The following is a 21,611-nucleotide window of genomic DNA, read 5'->3' on the forward strand; positions in this document are numbered from 1 at the left end:
GCATCATCTCTGCCCCAGATTAATAGCGCTGACAGGTTTACAGCGAGCAGTAACTGTTTAAATACAGCAACACATGTACAGCTCCGTTCCTAGCTGCATTCTGGGTGACAAAGTCACCACAGACTGATGGCCCCGTTAAAGTGCTGATATTATTTACCAAAATGCCATGAATAAACGACTAATGTAAACCACATAGTCCAAGTGTTTGGCAGTGCCTGCATAAGCGCATTTTCAGTCAATCACCGAAATCATTCCTGCTCCCTTAAATGTCAGGAGTTCATGCGCACAGTTTCTCAGAATTGCTTCCAGAGGAATCTGCTGAATTACTGACTCAGAAGCTGGCAATAAGAAGTATGTAGAGAGCGATAAAACTTTACCAAACTGTGACTGTCTTGCTATCCGTGAATAATTGCTGTTGTAAATTCTGAACAGCACGAACAATACAAATCCCCATGCGTCATAAAAGCTTTCGGATACAGGCCGTATTACTCCTTGGCTTTGATATCTGCAGTCTGTCAATTCTTCAGGTTTGCATAGACCCGTAGTGAGTAATGGGTACCATGAAAATAACATTGGGAATTTAGGGGATAAAAAATAACCTTTAATGCTCTTGCAGAAAATTTAATGGTATGATGACAATTTTCACATTTAAAAAAAATAAATAAATTCATTTATGTGAAATGGGGGCAGTTGGAATATTGTGAGTTTCCTTCCAGATTTCCTCATTAAGAGCAGTTTATTTACCACTTACTCTTGGGTTTACGGTGTTGTGCTTGTTGTAGTTTTCGGTATTTCACAATCCTATTAGGTAAACAACTCAAACTCCAGTAAATGGAATTCATTTATTCAGCACTTTTCTAGTCATACAGACCACTCAAAGCGCTCAAAAGCTACATAACCCTGAACGCACCATTCCCACAGTGGATGATGGGACAAGCCTAATCGCAAAAGGCTGTTCCCTTTCCAGCAAAACGAATCTAAACATCCAGCTAGAGCTACACTGGGACAGTTAATTTCAAAGTACACTGCTGTCTTCCTTATACTTCACTATTATTCACTACATGATGTTGATTTATCTAAAAAAAAATCTTGATAAAATACATCAAAGTTTGTGATTGTAACATAAAACAATGGACAGTAAAAAAAAAGTCCTCTTGTTTTCCAACTGAATATAATCACATTCTATAATTGAGTTCACTTCCTAAGAATTATATCCATTGTATAGTGTAACTGTATGCTTTTCATCAGCATAGAAGCTCAGTCAGCTGAGAACACTATTCCCTTATATACTTATTTGGTTTTGTGCAAGAAGACATACACTGTGCATGTTTTAATGTAACTAGATAGTCCTTGGGAAAATCTTTTGTGAGTCTTAGGAGGGAGTTTAGCTGCAAGCACAGCCACATGTCCACATGTCTTCATAGCGTGAGGTGACAACACATGATGTAAAGGGCTGACATCACTTCAGCTGGAATCTCTGATTTACGGTCTGTCAGACAGTGACATCTACCAACTGCTTGGTAGAAGAAGAAAAAAAAAAAACACAAACCAAGGTCAGTCTTCCAGGAAGGTTGATCTGTGTAAAACTTATGTATTTACTAAATGTTAGAAGGCCACATTGTGTGTAGAATATTGTTTGTGTCACTAATAGTAATGAAAAAGGAATATTGATTATAAACTTCAGTAATCTGGAAACTGCGGTAAACCATATATTAAAGCTCTAGTATATAAAGCGTTTTGCAACAAGAGCTACACACAGAGAACATGGGTAAATGTTGACTTAGATTAATAGAAAGGCAAACAAGTATTATGTGTTAAATACATAGAAAGTATGTTAAGTATTAAATTTGTTTAATTTCTAAATAAAATGCAAATATTTCTAAATGTATTTTTTGTGGAACACATATGTAATTGTGATTTTTTTATATTTTTATAAATCCAGTATGAATAAATCCAAGCATGAATATGTTTAGAAGTGAAACAAAAAATCTTTCTAAAACATGATGTAATTTATTTAGTAGCAACCAATTGAGGTTTTGGGGTCAAGTCCCATTCATATATATATATATATATATATATATATTAATTTATTTATTTTAAATCTTGTCCCCCAAAATCATTAAATTACATTTGTGTGTTTCTGTTGGTATCACATGGAGCCCAGTTGTTGCTGAGTTCTTTCAGCATTTTGTTTTGTTACAGGTTGTCAATCAGTGGCAAGCACTCATGCTGAGTGCCGGAGTTAAGCATTGCGTGACCCTCTTCAATAATATCCATCAGTGCAATGACACGCCTGTTGGTTTGTTCAGCATAACTCCAAGGCCATGCTAGCACCCTGACATGTTATGAGACCGAAAGATATTCAAAAATGTACTCTCTAGCACATGAGGGCAAAACTGAAGGTTGAGACCAAACAACTCTCCAGCCTTGCAGTGGTAAAGCACAGGCTTAAAAAAACCCTGCAGATACAATAAATGTATTACCATTTATATCTATAAATTTTTTTCCCTTTTTAATTTTACGTTTACATATTTTAGTACATGAAATTGAGAAAATGTGTGACCCGTTTGTGTTTAGCTTTCATCACTGTTATGCTGGAAAACCCACTGCATCAAATTACTTTAAATAGACTGCTCGGAAAATTTAAAGGATCACTTTTTAACTAGAGTATAATATCAAGTCAGTTAAACTTCCAGAGTATTGATTTGGTCGGTTCAGTAGTAAAGGAGGTTGTTAATCAGTGTGAGCTGTTTTAGTGTTAATGGAAATTAACAACAGGTGCAGAACAGAGGCACCAATAAGACAACCCCAAAAACAGGAATGATATGGTGGAGGCCACAGACATATTTTCCTTCCTCACTTTTTTTGCTCTTTTTCAGTAGTTTTGCATCCGACTTGGGTCAGTGTCACTACTGGTAGCATGAGGCGATCCCTGGACCCTATAGAGATTACATAGTCAGTCCAACTTCACCATGGATCGATGGCAGACTTAGCCATATTTTGGCCCCTGGTAAAATTTTGTGAAGGGACCCTTCTCAAAGTCTGCCTTAATGTACCGGTAGGCCCCGTGTATGAAATATTCTGTTGGGCTGCTGCTTCAGGTGATGGGTGAAGAAAAAATGTGTCCTCATGGCGGTGTACCTGTTTTCTCAGCGTATGTTATTTTGTGGGTGTCTTGAGCTGACTAAATGAATGCACATCTCTAAATCATAGGGAGAGTTGTTCCACTAAGAACTCCATACAGCCTGTGTATACCTAATTAGACTAGCTTCAACTTTAAACAAAAGGTCACATAAATTAAAACAAACCATAACAAATCCCCCTGTCGAGGTGCCTAAAAGGCACCTCATAAAATGACAGTGGAGATTTCACCTCCTGTTCGCGTTTCTAACTTTCTGGTGGAGTTTCCCACTGCAACAGTCCTCCATGTTGAGAGGATCATCCTCCCTTGGTTTACTAGCTATTCTAAATTGTGTATTTACATTATTCTAAACCCATATGTGCATTGAAGACTCCATGATGCAGCCACGTAAATCTGCCCCCGTTGGATTGCCATATCTTTGGTAGTCTTCTGGTGTGGTGCAACAAAAATGGAAGTATATCTAACATTTCATACTATATCTGTAAAATAATTGAACTAACTAAACTAAGACATCCTAAGCACTGCAAAAATACTGTCTAACATCATGGATATCAGTTATTGTAGATCCTACAGCTATCATCTTTCCATCCAGCAGGTGTCTTCTTCAGGATCTACAGGCAACCTGAACATGGCACCCACCCCTTGTTCATCCCCTGCATCTCCATAAAACATGGGGTCTAACTCCTGGACCACAGACATTCGGTAAGCAGGTAGCGCCCCCTCTTTTAGTAACCAAAAACCCGCTGCTTTATTAATACACCTGAGGATGAGAACTTAAACCCACTAAATAGTGGGTGACAGTGGCGCAAGAGTTGGGGAGTTCGTCATGTAACTGGAGGATTGCCGGTTCTATCCCCTGCTCTGACTGTCTCAGTTGTTGTATCCTTGGGCAAGACAATTCACCCGCATTCCCTGCTGGTAGTGGTCAGAGTAAAGGGTTTTGGGGTCTTCTTACTTGGTAAAGCACTGTACAAGTATGAGACATTTATCAAAATGCATTGATCTTGTTTAAAAGGAACACTGCTCAATTCTGCCACTGATAACCTAATAAAAACATGCACCTAAAATTGTAATATGAGAAGTAGCAATGTATCCCATGGTAACTCCGGAGGAGCTGCAGCTAAGTTTGTCAACAGAAATGTTATCAGCTCTGGACTTTACAGATCTGGCCTTCATGGAACAGTGGCCATAAGACATTAAACCATTGTTAAAGGAAAGCCATAAAAAGTGTCTGCAGTTTGCCACATGCTGCCTAATGATCACGAACAAGATGTGGAAGAAGGTGCTTTGATGAGTTGGGACCAAAATTTTACGTTTAGGCCCACACAAAAAACATTTAGTGTCATCAAAGTGAACGGCATCCTCGTTGTTAAAGTAGCAACATCATGTCTTTGGCATAACTTTCTTCAGCACAGACATGGACGCTGGTCAGAGTTAATGGATGAAGGGCAGTCTTAGAAAAAAAACTGTCAAGGCCAGCCCTAGGTTTTTCTGGGGCCTCAAGCTGAATTTGATTTGGGGCTCACCACCACTAACAGCTTTTCAATACAGACATGGTGGAAACTAGGAGAGGGCGCAAGTTTAAAGGGCCAAAGTAAAGGCCCACAATGGAAATAGGGGTCACAAGGAGACCTGACCCTATCAAAGACTGTCCAACCAGAGCAAGCAGAATCCCAACCCCAAAGCCCACCACCAGAGCGATTGCCCCGAGGGAGAAAACCCACCACATACCAGGAGAGGGAGGTCAGGGCATCCAGGAGGTACAAACACCTACCAACAACAAACCACCCAGCAAGGCCAGTGCCCACCACAATGACCCAGTCTACAACCCCAGGACTGAACCATAGATTGCGAACGACCACTACACAAGCCCCATGCCCCGACCAAGGAGGGACCCCCAGGGAGGACTGCGAGAGCCCAGTCCAGCTAGAAACAACCAGACACCGCAGGCATAAGAGCCTGAGGTCCCCAAGACTACCCGGACCACGAGAGGAGAGCATACCAAAAAATAGATGAGCCACGACCCCCAATACACCAGTGAAGAATGAGCACAAATATTAATTTTAAAACTGCACAGACGACAGATACCTACCCAAAAACCCCTGCTGCAAAGTATTCCATGTTTACCACATGCTTTGTATTTTTAAGTGCAAAAGAAATAATTACAAAAGAAATAACATCTTCTTGAAAACTATGCATTAGTTCCCCTATGCACTTTGTAATAGATTCTCATAATTTTTTTTTAGTAACATACACAAATAATGTAAGTGTATGTTAATAAACTACTGCATTTTCATGTGTAGCATATGAAAAATGTTGGAAGAACGTGCAAGGTAAAAGTTGCACCCTACTCTTTTTTTCTTCAAAGTGAAGACTGTTGTTCAAGCTGGTTATGGTTTTATCCTGATATCCCTTGTGATTCTGTAGGATTGCAGGTGTGACACTTAATCTCAATGTTGAACATATTTTCACGGGCTGGAGGCGCATGGCACGTTATTACGGTGGATGGAGTCCACAGTTGGCTGTCAGGGGATCAACAGAATAAGGTGAACCCTAAAACTCTTATTGCCATCTACCCCCCCTCTCGGCATTACTGAATCCAACACCTCGTATCCCTGCTGTCGACCCCCTCCTCCATTCATCACCGTGATGCATTGGCCGCTTGCAGAAGGCCTCTGAACACCTGGTTTCATGGATGGTTTCGTCTGCACCACCTGCTCGCCTCCTGCTGCGGCCCTACACCTCGCGCCGTTGCTACTGAGGCTGTCTGTCATGCTCGTTGATTCAGTGTTGAGCTCCGGCGGTGTTATTCAACACAGGTCTCATTTCTCTCGCCTGAGGCTTCTTTTTCGCGTGGCTTGTAAAGATGCCGGTCTTATCACCTATCAATCACTGCCCTGTTTGCCCAGTTGTGCCCTCCACTGCTGGTGACAACACAGATTCAGTGCAATTCTCTCTCTGATTGTCCAATTACAAACAAGACAACAAGTGGCGACGTGAGGTGCGTTTTTTTTTTTTTTTGGCAGTTGCAGCATCAAAGGGCAATTTTTTTTATTATACCTGTTTAAATGTAATGTTGTCTTTTGTGTTAAAAAAGGTTTTTGATTGGAGCACCCTTGGATTTTAAACCTGCAGCTTGTGGGTCATGACCTTTCTCTGCTGCAGTGCGGTCATAGGAATCCAGCATATGACTGCTGTCCCCGGCTCGTTGTTCTTTGAAGTTATCAACCGAGAAATATTCCAGCTCATGGCCGAGCCTTCGGCTCTCGAGGCCGGCGATGACACACATGCTGAACAGACAAAGTGCCTGGACCACCCGGGCTTTCGGTATCCTGACCTTGGAGGCTAGCTGTGAAAAATAACAACACAAGGGGAGAAAGAATGCCTTCTATGGGGCACTAGGGGTCACACTGGCGTATCTCACGAGCCCCTGATGATTTGTTTTAAAAAACTGTGTTTATCGAAAGTAGAAAAGAAAAATAGATCTTACTTTAGCTGTTTATTGCCTTGGTGTATTTTGTTGTTCGACCTAAGAGGTACAGCATTTGACAAGATGAGTCACTGGCAGCCGTGAACACAAATTCACTTACATCCATTGATTTGAAGCCTGGCCTGAAAGAAATGAAATGATTCTGTCCATTCCAATTCCAAAGAAAAACAAAAAGAGGACTGATGCCTTCTCTCTCTATCAACAGTCTGGGCAAAACAATGATGGATTTATAGCAACCTCTTTCGCTTTTCAGCTATTTCAGGTATCTGCTAAACAGATTGTTGCGTTGAGTTCTGTGAAGACAGATGGTGGCGTGCATGCTTCAGGACAGCTAAAGGAATGAAGGATTGTTCAGCTCAGTAGATCAAATTTGCTATAGGCCTGGGCTACATTTTTTATCGCGCGTAGGCGTATAGGCTGTCTGACATTTTTTTTGCAGCTTTGTTCCTCTCTCTGGCTATAGTTGAAAGTAGAAGAAATACCACAAGTTACTTGAAAATGAGACAGAAATACCGTTTTTATCCTGCCAAACTGTAAGAAAAAAAAAATCAGCCCCTTTTATGATCTCTTAAAATGGTGATCAATGAGACCTTTTGAAAAACTGAATTTAAATAATAGAGATATATACCAGGTATAAATACAGAGTTTTAGGCTGGCTCATTTTGGCTTAAATCAGTTTTATTTTGGCTTCTGGGGTTTGTTCTTCTTTAAGTCTTTGCCTGTGCACCACGCTGCAGCCTTTGGCCTTCCAAGTGATCATTATTTTCCCGTGATTGACACTTTGGGATGGTGTGCATTTCATTGATGAGAATTTTAGAGCCCTACAGCTTGTGATCCTTCAGCTATCATTGGTACGTCACCCTAAAGCCATTTGAAAGGGGGCACGGTTGCAGATCACTTTCAAATACTCCGTCACTTTCATCACCAGAACCTAACAAAACTAACCAGCCACCCCAGGAGTCCGCAGACGCTGACCTGGACAGGCAAGGAGCTGCAGGTAAAGACACCTCACCTAAATCTTTTACTTTGGAGGTTAGAAATTAATTAACATAACTGTCAGGGATCCAGTTTACGCTCAACAATCAGAGGTTTTGCCCATACTCAAATCTTCAATAAGTTAAATAATGAAGATAACAGCATGGTTTTGACATCCTTGGCAAACGGTGCTCTTTCAGCCTTAATTTGTGTCAGTCAAGATAGCTTAGGTTGTGTGAGGATGAGGTAAAAACACACAACTAGTGTTAAATGCTCACCTAATTTCCTACCGATCAAAAATTAAAAAATGCAGCTTCAAGTAGAAAAAGGTATTGGATTTGGACGTGATTTATATGGCATCGATTCACAACAACATGTCGTTTTAAGGCACTTTTTTACAAAAAGACTAGAAAAGACTATCACAGAAATATATAGTCAGTCAATCCTGTGGTTAATCATATTTGCATATTTAAAGTCAGTTACATTGTTCCCAGTATTAAAGCACTGCACCCCCTCTTCTGTGATGTTTAACAGAAGCAAGAGACACATAGCAACCTGCTTTCACTTGCCTATTTTACCATCTTTCGTCTACTTTGGTCATTTTTTTCACTCTGTATTTAATTATTTATTCTTGTTGTAACTTCATTCGCGTTAGTCAAAAACACGACTGTGGTACAGTTACCAATTTTAGCTGATTAGTATTTTGCATTGAGAGCAATAACATTAGAGGGACTTTAAATAACCTTTTAAATGTTCCTTTTATGCTTCCCGCCGTAAGCAGTCGCTATTATTTATTTAATTATTTCATGAGCAGAGGTAACATCATGGAAGACTGTCATATGAACAGTTGCTTTAAAACCTGGTTTTACTATTACTTTACAGCAAAGACAATGATTACAGAACTTACATTTCAAAATGTGTTCATTAACTTAAATGAGCAATTAGTTCAGCATTTCTAAAAGCGCTCTCTCTCTCTCTCTCTCTCTGCACGTATTCTAAATCCTTACTTTAACCCTGAGATCTTTTAAATGCCTGCCATTATTTCCATATCCAGTATGATCTGTCTCATCAGGATAATTCAGGCAGCTTCGTTGCGCTGTGTTCAGCCTTTCTGTTATCTGGTGAAAGTATTTCTCTCTCGGGCTCTATCCCAACCTGAAACTGAAACTGCAACTGGAGTTGAACAGAAACGGGGTTTCTGATATGTTTTGAGATAACAGCTGTTTGTCAATGTGTGTGCCTTCAGAACCAGCTTCCACCTTGAAGCAGGAACCGTATGGTACTTTCAGCTATTTGATGAGTGCGCTCCTGTGACCTCCAGGTTAAATGCCATGCGAAGAGGGCATGCGTGTATCTTGACCCTGCAGACATTTAGATCTTTGAAGAAAAAAAAAATCTGGCAATTAGAGGGAGAAAAAAAAAGAGGAAGGTGGTAAAGAGGGCTCCTCTGGAAGCAATGGTCAGCTGGTAAAGTGATCGGTGGTGGGCGTGTGCAAAACTTGAAATATGTTGAAGAGAAATGTTTGTTGTCTATTCTCCTCACCGCCGACTGTCCAGTACCTCCCCCCATGGGCTGTGTCATCCGTAGTTTATCTCAGGGCTTGGTGGGAGCTTCAGGGGAAAATGGGAGGTATTGTGGTCCAAATGGTGACTCTATAAAGCTCATCACTGATTTGCAGGCTTCATCAATACTTGGTCAGGACTCCCATCACTACTCATGACCGGCATCCTTATCTCACTCCTGGTTAGTGAACTCTGAGCTTCTGACTCTTTCCTCAGCAGCAGCGGCAGCAGCGGCAGCATCAGTCTGCACAGAAATCTCTGCAGCGACCTTAATAGCTGGTACAATTTGAAAGGTAAATTCCTTTACAGGTTTTACGAAAGCGAGAGATCATGCTCATTGTATGCACATACATGTATTGGATTGATCTTGTTTGTGTTTTCTTCTTTATATTCTCTAAGACATGAAGATACTTGGCCACGTGACCTTCTTCCTTTTGCTCGGGGGAATCTGGGCTCAGAACAACCGTAACGCTAAAGCGAATGGGAAACCGGCGAAGAGGGGCGGCGGGACCCAAGCAGGTGATGCTGGCCAGTCCACCCCCATGGCTGATGCTTCTCAAGGGAGCAGCAGGAGCTCTGGGAGGCCAGCCGAACCGAGACCGGAGAGTGCCGCAGGAACCCGTGCAACTGGACAACAGACGGATGAGATGAGGCTGCAGTTCCTCAGGAGCGCCCAGGTGACGTGCAATGACGGATCCGCGGCCGGGTGAGATGGTTTGGATTCTAACAGATTTTTAACAGTGGCCGCCGGTTCATTCGTAGGTACTTTTATTCTTATCATGTCCATTTCTGTTTCTGTGCTCCTTCAGGTTCTACCTAAAGGAATTCAGAGGGAGCCGCAGATGGCTGTTATTTCTGGAAGGTGAGCGTTTACAAACTGGTTAATTTGGTCCCCTAAGGTCAGATGCTTTTGGTAATTTGCCCCCTTTGGAATTTTGACAGGGATCATCTAGCCATGTGGTCGTATGTTTTTGTCCTTTTTTGGTTGCTTCTTCTTTTTAATCAATCAAGGATGGCAGAAATCAACGTAAACTGTATACTGACTAAACTAACTTTTTTGAGAGCAGCATATTTTCATACTGTGCCAATTTAACTTGCAGAGATTTCTGATCAGAAGAGCGAGAAGCTATTTCAAATGTATCACCCAAAAATTGACAAATATTTAGATGGAACAAAATCTGACCCCGGTTGAAATTGTTTTCATGTTCCTTGGGGGCCTGATGGCTAAGCAAGGTGTTTCCCTCTCACATCTGAGGCTCTAATTTTAGTCTCTTTTATTTTTAGGTGGCTGGTGCTGCTACAGCAAAGAGACCTGTGATTCCAGGTACCAAAATATCCCCCGACTAATGAGCTCATCGGGGTGGCCTCAAACTAAAAGAGGTTGGTCATCCGTCCATATTTTGACATGCAAGCTGCACATGTTTTGTTGTTTTTTTCAGGCAAGAGGTTTGATAAGCGATTGGATATTTTCACAGGGACTGGAATATTGTCATCTCAAGCAGAAGAAAACCCACACTGGCATAATGCAAACCTTGTGTAAGTACTATGATCAGTGTCTCATTTTGCTGGCATTTACATAAATTAAAGCTTTTTTGAAACTGTTGTGAAGTAGACATTAAAGTGAAATAGACGGGGATTTCAAACATTGACCATGCAAATTACCTAATTGCAGTGTGGTGTGTGTGATAGAGGAAAAGATCACAAGCAGTACACCAACAATAGCAAATATAAAGAGTTGAGTTTAGTCAGGGACTCTGATAGACATGGAGTAAAAACGCCTGGACCAGGAAACCAATCCAATCTAAAGTATCTGACACCCTGAATCAAAACAAAGGTAAAAATTGGAGGAAGACAGAAACAAGAGCTTTTGAAACTGACTTTTTAAATGTTGTACACCTTAAAACTCCAAAGTCTATAATAATGAAGAAAAACAGGTTTTTATTACTTTAGTTCTAAATATGAGCATAAATTAAAGGTGACATATCATACTTTTCATGCAAATTTAAATCATTCAGTTGTGGTCTATGTAAAGTGGCTTTGGTCTGAATTCCTCTTTAATTGACCCTCATGTTCCCCCTTGTTCCCCCTGTTCTGAGGTGTGTCTGAGAGCCACTCATTTTGGTGATGTCTCTTTAAATCTAAAGGAGGCACTTCACATCCGCCCCCCTCGACCTCACAGACCTTTCCATTCCACCTCGTTTGGCCATTTTTGTAGCATGCTGGGGAACGGTGTAATGAATAACCGGACATTTTGATGTATCCACTTGTAGCGAGAGCATCCTTGAACCTTGTACTACAATCTTGCTCTGAGAAATAAAAATGGTGGATTCACAAAATTGGCAAGCTAGAAGTCGTTTAGCATTTCTGTAGCAAATACTGTGACATAATTGTTCAAAAAACAGAATAGAAAATAGAGAACACTGAACGGCTTGAAAAATATAGCCCACACAGAATTTGAAGATATCTATGCAGCACCTAGAGAGACTATATTTACATTTTGTGTAGTTATAGAATCCAAGTACACAACAAAATGTATTCAGGGGCTAAATAATTGGATTTTGCATGATATGCCCCCGTTTAAAGCTGTACAAAAATTTTGAGTTACATTTCTTTCTGTTCCCCCTCGTTAAATTTACACCAAGTAACCCATACATACAAAATTAGTCCATAAATTAGTAGGGGTATAAATCACCATCTCTATATAATTTGTCTATATTAATTTGTTTGAATGACAATGCGATACTTGCCGATATCAAAGTCTGCTATGATTTTGGATCGATGCAATTGATATGACACAATATCATCTGCCTAACTAACGCTGTTATTTACATTGATACTCACAAAAAACAAATACAAAAAAACAAATATGATACAAGCATTCCGTTTATAAACTTTTACAGAATTTAAATAAAAAAACAGCATTAGTCTACTACTACTGCAACAACTACTACTACTACTACTACTACTACTACTACTACTACTACTAATACTACTACTACTACTAGTAATAATAATAATAACAATAATAATAATAATAATAATAATAATAATAATAATAATAATAATAATAATACATTGCCTGATCACTATAGTCTCATGCCTAAATTTTTAAATAGAGGCATATCTTAAAAATGACGATATGATAGATGCTTTAGATCGATATTAAGGAAAAACATTGATGTGTCCCATTCTTTTCACCACCGTATGGGACAGATGATTAAATGCTTTCCCTGTGGAGGTGTGTGTGTTATGAACTCTCCCAATTTGTTGCTCCAGCACACTCAATATCACCAGATTTGAAAAGCTTGATACACTAAGACATTTTTTATCACATTAAAGTTACCACTGATGTTTATTTACAGGACATAGACACTTAAAACCAACGAAACTGCAGCAAAGCTTCTTTGTAATTTTTGTGCCACATGACAATATGCCAACTCTTTCAGCATCATATGTGTCCTGTGCAAGTGCTTCCTCTCACTACAAAGATTGATCAAATTTAATATGGTTGCTTTGATATAACTCTTGTGCTTACTTTTTTTCTATCCTAGATTTGTTACAGTTTGTTCCCTATAACTGGACAAAGACTTTTAGAGTCAATTAGAGCTATAAATCTAGAGACTAATTCAGGAAGTACTTCTAAGATTGGCAGTGTTCCTTATGGTGTAAGATTAAAGCCCTCATTTCACATAATGAATGTCGTTGTCTCACATATTACAGATTCATCCCATACTGTTCCAGTGATGTATGGAGCGGAATGGGCCCTGCCCCAACGCCCCCTCCGAGAACAAGACAAGGAAAAGAGAAAGTCAGAGAAAGAAGCATAAATGCAAGTAAGTCTGCAAAGATTTATACTTTTTTTTTTTTAGACGGCAAACTATTTTTGTTGTTTACAGTGTTTGCCCTTTGTCGTTAATACCTGCCGTTCTTTTCAGCTGAGTACTCTTTCATGGGGTCCCTTATTATCCGGGAGGTCATCAAAGATCTCATCCCCAAAGGAATCAAGCAGGCCAAAGTTGTCATGCTAGCTGGCACCAGGTGGGTGTGTTTTATTGCCTGTGTTCTGATGGTGACCGCAGCTTTTGGACACGAGCCCTCTGGACATCCCCCATTCCTAACTTTAAACACGAGAAGTCATATTATGGGGGGCATCCTCTTGTCAGTAATAAAGATGTTTATAGCCAGCTGTGATCAGTGACACAATGTTTATTAAAGGACCTGGTCCAGTAATGGTGAACATTCCTCCTTGGTTGGCAGGATGGTTGCTGGGACATCACTCCCACGGCCTAAAACGAGATCCGCCATGTAAAGCGGACACTGCTGAAAGTGGTTTTAAACTCAAGGCCAGATTGTTAAAGCACTTCCCTGGTTCCCTTTGCAGTGCTGGTGCAACAGGTGTTTTGCTCAACATCGAGAGGGTTGCCAGCCAGCTGGAGCAGCTGGGCACAGAGGCGCAGGTGCGGGGCCTGGTGGATTCTGGCTGGTTTCTGGAGAGTAAGCAGCAGCGTTCCCCCAACTGCCCCGAGACTGTCTCCTGCACACCTGAAGACGCGATCAAGATCGGACTCAGGTAACTCCTGGAGCACGTCCGGCAGCTGACAGATGCAGTCTCTAAAATGAATGTTTTAGCGATTACCCTTCTCTTAGTTTGTGTTATTTTTAAGTATGTCCTGTTTCCACAGGTTGTGGAATGGGGTGGTGCCAGATCGGTGTCGGCAGCTCTACAAGAGAGGGGAGGAATGGCAGTGTTTCTTCGGTCACAGACTTTACTCCACTTTGACCTGTAAGTGTCGTCTGTCTGCTGTTCAAAAAATAAACTGTTAATTGACTCAATTGTGCAGTAGGGGAAAAAAATGAAGGACTATATTGTAACATACTGATTGATAAACTGGAAGATTGGATAGGATTGTCTGGTACTGCGGCAAACTGGTTTCGTTGTTATTTGACAGACCAGGACCGCTTTAAACCCAAAGATCACATGTAGGATCCCCCAAATCTCCATCTTAGGGTCACCTTCATTCAATATTGATGTGCTCAACACAGCTGCCATTAAAGATTACTTAAACAAGTGGCCAAATTTTTTTTTTTTGTCCCTAAAAAGTCAACAAAGCAGCATTCGACTAGACTTGATGAAGATCACAGAGCATACAAGAAACATAGGTGCTATTATTTTCTCAGACCTACATTTTGAGAGCCACATAAAGTCTGTTACCAAATCCTTTTACTACCATCTGAAAAACATTGGCAGAATAAAACGTTTCTCAAGGAAATAGGAACCAGAAGAATGTATCCATGTTTTAATTTTCAGCAGGTTGGATTGTTGAAACGGTTTCTCAGTAAAAGATCAATCAGGCAGCTCCTGCCCAACACTACCGTCTGAGTCCCAACCAACACCAGGAATACGAATCCTATTGGACCAGTCCTTAAACCAATGCACTGCACTCCCTGTTCGTGAAATTACATCATTTTGAAAAGAAATCCAATGAATCAGACATCATGACCAAACAGTCAGTGTTTTTACAAAACATCTTTTCACTCTTAATGGTTACACTTTTCAAATTACAACTTTTAACGCCAACTTGACTAAACATATTTTGAGGTGATGCTACTCTTTCTTGAGTAAAAGTGAAGGTTACCATGCCTGCTTCTGTTTAGAGGTCATGTGGGCAGAATACTTTACTGCTGCTGTTGAAAAATATAAACTCTTTCAATTTTTTAAATTAAAACTACAATGAAAACTGTAGTACAAGAAAAAGACGGAAAAGGGTCCATTTCTAAGCAGAAATTTGTAAGCTGGACACATTTGAGAGATATTTCACTGAAGCTGACAGGTATGAGAGCTGCGAATAGTTGTGACAGTTTTGTATAAATGAAGGGTGTGGAGATATCAAAATGTTCAGTGGGGGAATTTGTACTAGCGTCGGCATGAGCGCTGGAATTTGGCATCAGCTTGTAACATTTTCGTCTTGTGAGTCTGTTTGTCTTTTGAGTCTGGGTTTGAGTTTCAAGCCAAAATGTGGTTCCGCACTCACCTCATTCAGCAGGAACAACAACATGCATCGATCCAGAACATTTACTTGTGTTCCTAAATCTGTTTATATGCAGCCAGATAGAACGCTGATAGAGGTGGAGCTTAAAACTGCCTGAGATAGACTAGGGGACATGACCCTGCCTCGTAGTTTAGTGTATTTAAACAGTTTTTTGTCAAATAAGTATGCATTTGTTGCAATTACTGGAATGCTACTTAATAGTGCTACTTAATAGGTTGTTAACGTTTAATATCTTTGCAAGTTAATCTATTACTATTTGCAAGTCAACCAGCAGATTTCTGTTGTGGCAGATTTATCACTTTCAAGGTTTTTGTAAAGATTTAAATTTTCTCAGGTTTCTCTTTAGGAATTATAATTAACAACATCAAAAACAAACAAACAAAAAAGACATTCTTTTTCTAGCCTTCCTGTACTGAGCGGTCATTAAGTATCTATGTTAGGAGCAAAGGAGACGGGATGTAACTTGTGTGAGAGCTCATTCAGTGTAAAACAGGGAATATATCAGAGCTGAACTCGTGACGTCCTTAGCAGATTATGTAAGCTGTTAGCTCGGTCAGCACTAGTAAGTATGAACAGCAACCTCCGTGAGTAATCCTTAGATATTCACCTTGATTCTGAGATTTGCAAAAAGCTTCTGACATTTCCAAACCCAAGGTGCTTTTAATGGCAGACGGGTTGAAAGCTCAAAACAATAAAGAGTGACTTTGCTTTACCCTGTCCGGCTTTCCTTTTATCTTCTGCAGGGCCAGCCCAAGCCTCCATGGGGCCCCAAGTGAAATTTGATGCATGGGACCTCTGTTTCTGCCAACTAAACGGATTAGCTAGCTAGCTAACAAATGTTAAACATAGTGATGTTTTAATCATTGTTTACTATCAAACATTAGCAAAAATTTTGTTTTGAAGCCAAGAAAAGCTGAAATATATAGGGCTCACCCTGATAATTAACTCAAAGTTAAAGCTCAGTTTTACCCATATACAAACATGTTAGCAAATGGACTCACTGCACATATCACTAGTGCAGCATGACTCACAGTGGCCAATAGGGGGCCCCCCAGGACAGATTATAGATAGATAGATAGATAGATAGATAGATAGATAGATAGATAGATAGATAGATAGATAGATAGATAGATAGCATAAGTAATGATTCCTACATGATAAGATATATATCATTGTTAATAAATACACAAGTTTATTGTGTTATTGTTACTTTATTAATATAGAAATCATTATACGTGCAAAAAAAAATAAGCTGCTCTGATCTCCTGAATGTGTGTCTCTCTCTCAACCTCTTGCGGCTTGATTGAACCACAGACATGTCTTGACATGTAAAAATATATTTTTACATGTCAAGATTATCTTACATCTTTTGCATTTCCTCTTGCTTCATTTTAAACATGTCACCAGTGTGGCTAACTTTGTGTCTTTATGGAGAAACAACTATCACACCAAAAAGATTTGTTGTTATTGCCACTTGTTTGGATTCATGAACGGCACCATCACTGAATGGAAAGTTAATTTTTAAAACGATCTGTAGAAGCCATTCCACTTGAAAACTGGTCAGTTTTTGGTCACCATCTAATTGCTCAATGTATCGTGCATATTTCAGTATTACAATTCCTGACAACATGCAACAAACATACTGATTGGAAGTCGCTCTGTCCTGTCGCTCCTTTTGAATTCAAATCCAGCAGGGTTCCTCCTTTTTTGAAAGGAAATATATCAGTGCCATAAGTGCATACCTCATTCTTCCTCTGTAGTTTGAATGTACTGATAGATCATCTCGGCGACAGACTGGCTACCTGTCCAGGGTGAACCCCGCCTCTCGCCAACTGAACGCTGGAGATAGACACCAGCACCCCTCGCGACCCCATGAGGGATGAGCGAGTCAGAAAATGGATGGATGGATGGATGATAGATCATCTCTTAACCCTTTGTTCTTTCCACAGCTCCCCTCTTCATCGTGCAGTGGCTGTTTGACGAGGAGCAGCTGAGGGTGGAAAACATCTACATGGGAGGCCAGAGTCTGTCTGAGGAGCAGTGGCAGTACATCCAGAATCTGGGCTTGGAGATCAAAAACTCCCTGAGAGATGTGACGTGGGTTTTGAAACAACACTCCTGATTATAACATTTGCCCAGTTGGTATTGAAATTAAATAGTTGCTGAATATAAATCTTTTTTTTTTTCTTTTTTTTTTTTTTTTGGTTTAGAGCGGTATTTGCTCCCTCTTGTCTCTCACACACAGTCATCACCAAAAGGTAAGAATTGGTCAATTAAATGAATCTATGCGTATAGAGTTGTAGCTCCATCGCCATTTAAAGTCAGTTGGTCTCTCTATTGTATTTTCATCATCCAGTGTTGATCGGTCGCTTAATTGTTTCCCATTTTCCAAGGTTTTGCACCTTTTGAACACATTAAATCTTTTTTTGCACAAATAAAGATGAACGAGTCACTTTAGTCTGTGTTTAGGGCCAAAGGCGGGATGTCAAACGTCATTGTACGGGGACATGCCAACGTATCCAGAGCCAATACAAAGTAGTGAATCACTGGGAAGAGGGAGGAACATGACACCTGATTTTACCTTTTTTGTTTTAGCAAAAATTCTGAAAAGTTTGCCTTGATTTGTCTTCAGCACCCCTGAGTTATTACTTTGTCTAACTACTTCTGCAATTTCAGCTGCTGGTCTTCTGTGGTACATCTCTACCAACTTTCCATTTCTCAGGACTGAAGGTTTTATGGTTTCTTCTTTGAAAAATAACTCAACCTCAGTCCAAATTGGTGGAGAGTGTCTGTCCCCGGTTTAACGTCTTTTGCAACCTCTAACTGGTTGATTTTGGACTCTTCATGTCAGAGCACCTTCTTCCACATTACTGTGGTTTCTGTTTCACTTACTGCAAAGGGGACTTCTTATAGCTTTTATTCAGAGTATATGGTTTATACTCTGACGATTCTACCTTAAAGGCCACATTTATGGAGTGAACAAATAATAGTTGTCCTCCTACCTGACCTGTGGACTTCTGCACCTTCTCCAGAGTTTCCATGCACCCATTGGCTGCTTCTCTGATTATTTCCGTCCTTAGCCAGTTCTGGTGGATTGCCATGTCTTGGTTAGTTTGCAGTTATTACATAATCGTTCCATTCTCAGATATTCAATGGAATCTTGTTTTATGGCCTAACCAAGCTTTTAATTAGGAACTTTATCCCTGTAGTGCCTACTGTGCTCCTTTGTTTTCATAACACTGTTTGTTGTCTAATGTTCTCCTTCGCAGAACAGCTGGATTTATACTGAGAGTTAATGTCTATATTTACTTGTTGGGTGATTTTGTCCAGCCAACTTCTTGTTCTATAGAATATATAGGGGTATAATAGTGAAGGTGGCTGGATACATGGTGCTTTCCACACTTCATGTATCCTTTTTCTTCCGTTTTACAATTATGCACAATGTTTTGTTGCTCTATCACATAAAATCTCAATAAGATGCTTTGAACTTTGTGGTTAGAACATGACAAAATGAGGAAGAAGGCGAACGAGTTCCGGGGCTTTGAACGCATTTGCGAGGTACTGTGTACTCTTGGTGCAGTCAAAGCTAGTTAATAACCTTGCAATTGGACCATGACTTTGTTGTGACAGCAGTTCCACTTGTTTTGATTTATTTTCTCAAAGTTTTACCATATTTCTTTATTCATCCATTACAACTTCTACATCCTTTCCTGCAGCAACTGGATGAGCTTCCAAGTTAAAGGCACATCTCTGCCACGGGCCCTCCAATGCTGGGACAGAAGTCTGGACGCAACTCGGAACAACAGAACCCCAGCTAAAGGCTGCCCTTTCCACCTGGTGGACACCTGCCAGTGGCCCCAGTGTAACCCCACCTGTCCAGCTTTGGTGGATCGGGCCACCCAGCAGGAGCTTACTTTGCTCCAGATGCTGGTTGCCATGGGCCTTGACCCACAGAGGCTCGGCTTGGATCCCGAGGGAGAAGCAGATTCTATGGCCAGCGTGATCAGTAATGGAGGCTAAGTGGAAAAAGTCAAGAGAAAGCAAATGGAGACGCAAATTCAATGGAAAAGAAAAATGTTTCAAATTTAATGTAACCACAAAAATCCTTTTAGAAACCTGGTTACAATGTGTTGTCCTGTTCAGCATTCCATAATGCTCCGCATCTGTGACTCAACTGGCTGGTATGTTGCAGCATCTGGGTTTGTGTTGTTTACTGGGCCCTCTACTGGTCACAAGAGGGAAGAGCTCAGCGTTGAAAGTATTTCAGCTATCCAGGTCACTAGAGTTTTGACCTCTTCCAGATGTTTGGAAATAACCTAAAACACACTTTCATCCTGATCACTCTACCGTCCAACATCACAGGAAGAGCCTGTTAGTAGAGTTTTAACAAACAAAAGTCCGGCAAAATATCAGAAACACAGATCTATCTTTTAGAAATATATAAACCTTCACCTGTGTTCACGTGCACACAAATAGAAAACAGCAGTAATATTTCATTGCATCTAACTATATGTGTTCTATGCATGCAAAAACCAGACTGTTAAGAATTAACAAGTTTTCTTTGAAATCACTGATCCACTATATTTAATCATTTAGTTTGTCCTAATATGTGAGGTTAAAGGGTCATTTTTCTCATGTCGACGCTGTGGTGATTCACCACTTAGTTGTTAAGACTCACTTCTGATGTCATGCAAATTACAAGCTATTACCATTTCCGTCATTAATTGTTGTTAAACGTATTCTGTGATGTTCTTCTAGTTTTATTGCATTTATTTTAGTAAAGTGAACTGATGTACATGTTAAAACATAAAATAAAAATTTAAATCCTGGCGGTGTGAACATGTGCTCCTTTTTGTTCGCTATCTCTCCATCATTACAGAATCGCAGCATCAGTAAAGGAAATGTAAGATTTAAAAAAAGTGTTGAACTAGAAAATTAAAAATTTCTCTAGTTTTTTTTGCATGGGTTCTCTGGGCACTCCGGCTTCCTCCCACAGTCCAAAAAAAAAAACATGACTGTTAGGTTAATTGGCCTCTCTAAATTGTCCTTAGGTGTGAGTGTGTGTGTGAGAATGGTTGTTTGTCCCGTTTGTCTCTGTGTTGCCCTGCAATAGACTGGTGACCTGTCCAGGGTGTACCCCGCCTCTCGCCCATTGAATGCTGGAGATAGACACCAGCACCCCTCACGACCCCATAATGGATAGACGTGATAGAAAATGGATGGAAGGATACTGATAATAATAATAATGTAGATTTTATTTGCAAGGCAATTTACATTTAAGACAAACCTACAGGTATGATTGTAAAACATAAATAGAGCAGGGACATTGTTGTAAAAGGTTAAAACTCAAAGGTTCTGCTAAAAGCTGGGTGCGATTTGCCGGGAGGGGGGGGGGATTTACCCCCTCTCTGCTTGTGACGTCCCCCCCCTCCTCTGGTCATTCATGTTTTATCCCTGGGGGGAGGATACATTCCTCCCCCCCTCTGGTCTGAATTTAAAAATGTATATAAATTAGGGCTGTCAGTTTTAACGCTTAAGACCACAACGCCGACATTTTTTTGTCGCCGTTAATCGCGCGTCAAAACACACACACCGTTCCCTTATCTTTTTTCCCCGCCGTGCTCTCCGGACTGTGTTTCTTTTACCCTCGGCGCTTTCCGTAGTTTCAAGAGAGCTAGAGACTGTAGCGAAACAGACCCGCTCTCACTGTTGCACAGGCTGTTCATTTCATGCGACTTTGGGCTTCTTTTTTTCTAAAGGCGCTTGTAAATTTTATAAGTCACGGGTTGTGGTTTTGTGGGCAGGTTTCTGAAAGTGAAATCGCTTATTTGGGCTCTAAAATAAGTGACGAAACAGCGGTTATTATGAGACCTGCCTGCACTAGACACTTTGAGGGTAGGACTGCTGATAGTATATGGGGCTGTTCCTCAGTACCCTGGCATCATGAACTGACCCACAGTACCCCACGAACACATCGAGGAACTTCCCCACATTATCACAGATGGCCTGCAGCTGGATGGAATAAAAGAGCTTCCTGTTAAAATAACAGGCAGCATCTTGTGCTGGGGGCTTCACCCTGACGTGACAGCCATCGATGGCACCAACCACACGGTTGAAGGCTGCGAATCTGGCCAGACGGGCAAAGCTACCCCCGAGGCGAGGGAGCTCTTCTGCGGTGGGATGTCGGACCACCCGATAAAGAAGAGCGGCGATCTTCCCACTCACCCTGTGGACTACCCGGTGAATAGTTGCCCGGGGCATGGCACAGGCCCTGGCAACAACACGGTAGGAGGAGGGAGTGGCAAGCCAGAAAAGAAAGATCAGGGTGTCGATTTCTGGGCCCCAGCCATGGTCGCATTCCCTGCCCAACAGATCCATCAGTGCGTTGAAT

At 40.8% G+C, this 21,611-nt stretch overlaps 1 protein-coding gene across 1 annotated transcript; it reads left to right on the plus strand.

Moving 5' to 3' along the window:
- The first annotated feature begins 7,545 nt into the window (after positions 1 to 7,545).
- notum2 (notum pectinacetylesterase 2) lies at positions 7,546 to 20,049 on the plus strand. The gene is made up of 13 exons (XM_036137230.1): positions 7,546 to 7,629; positions 9,287 to 9,463; positions 9,570 to 9,876; positions 9,980 to 10,032; positions 10,455 to 10,550; positions 10,646 to 10,706; positions 12,891 to 13,003; positions 13,106 to 13,208; positions 13,552 to 13,740; positions 13,853 to 13,953; positions 17,170 to 17,317; positions 17,431 to 17,478; positions 18,937 to 20,049. Exons 3-13 carry the CDS (start codon positions 9,572 to 9,574, stop codon positions 19,238 to 19,240), a joined length of 1,521 nt encoding a protein of 506 aa, XP_035993123.1. The 5' UTR covers positions 7,546 to 7,629; positions 9,287 to 9,463; positions 9,570 to 9,571; the 3' UTR covers positions 19,241 to 20,049.
- The last annotated feature ends 1,562 nt before the right edge of the window (positions 20,050 to 21,611 follow it).

This window comes from Fundulus heteroclitus, chromosome 5 (assembly GCF_011125445.2).
Source record: "Fundulus heteroclitus isolate FHET01 chromosome 5, MU-UCD_Fhet_4.1, whole genome shotgun sequence".
In the NCBI taxonomy this organism is placed as follows: domain Eukaryota; kingdom Metazoa; phylum Chordata; class Actinopteri; order Cyprinodontiformes; family Fundulidae; genus Fundulus; species Fundulus heteroclitus.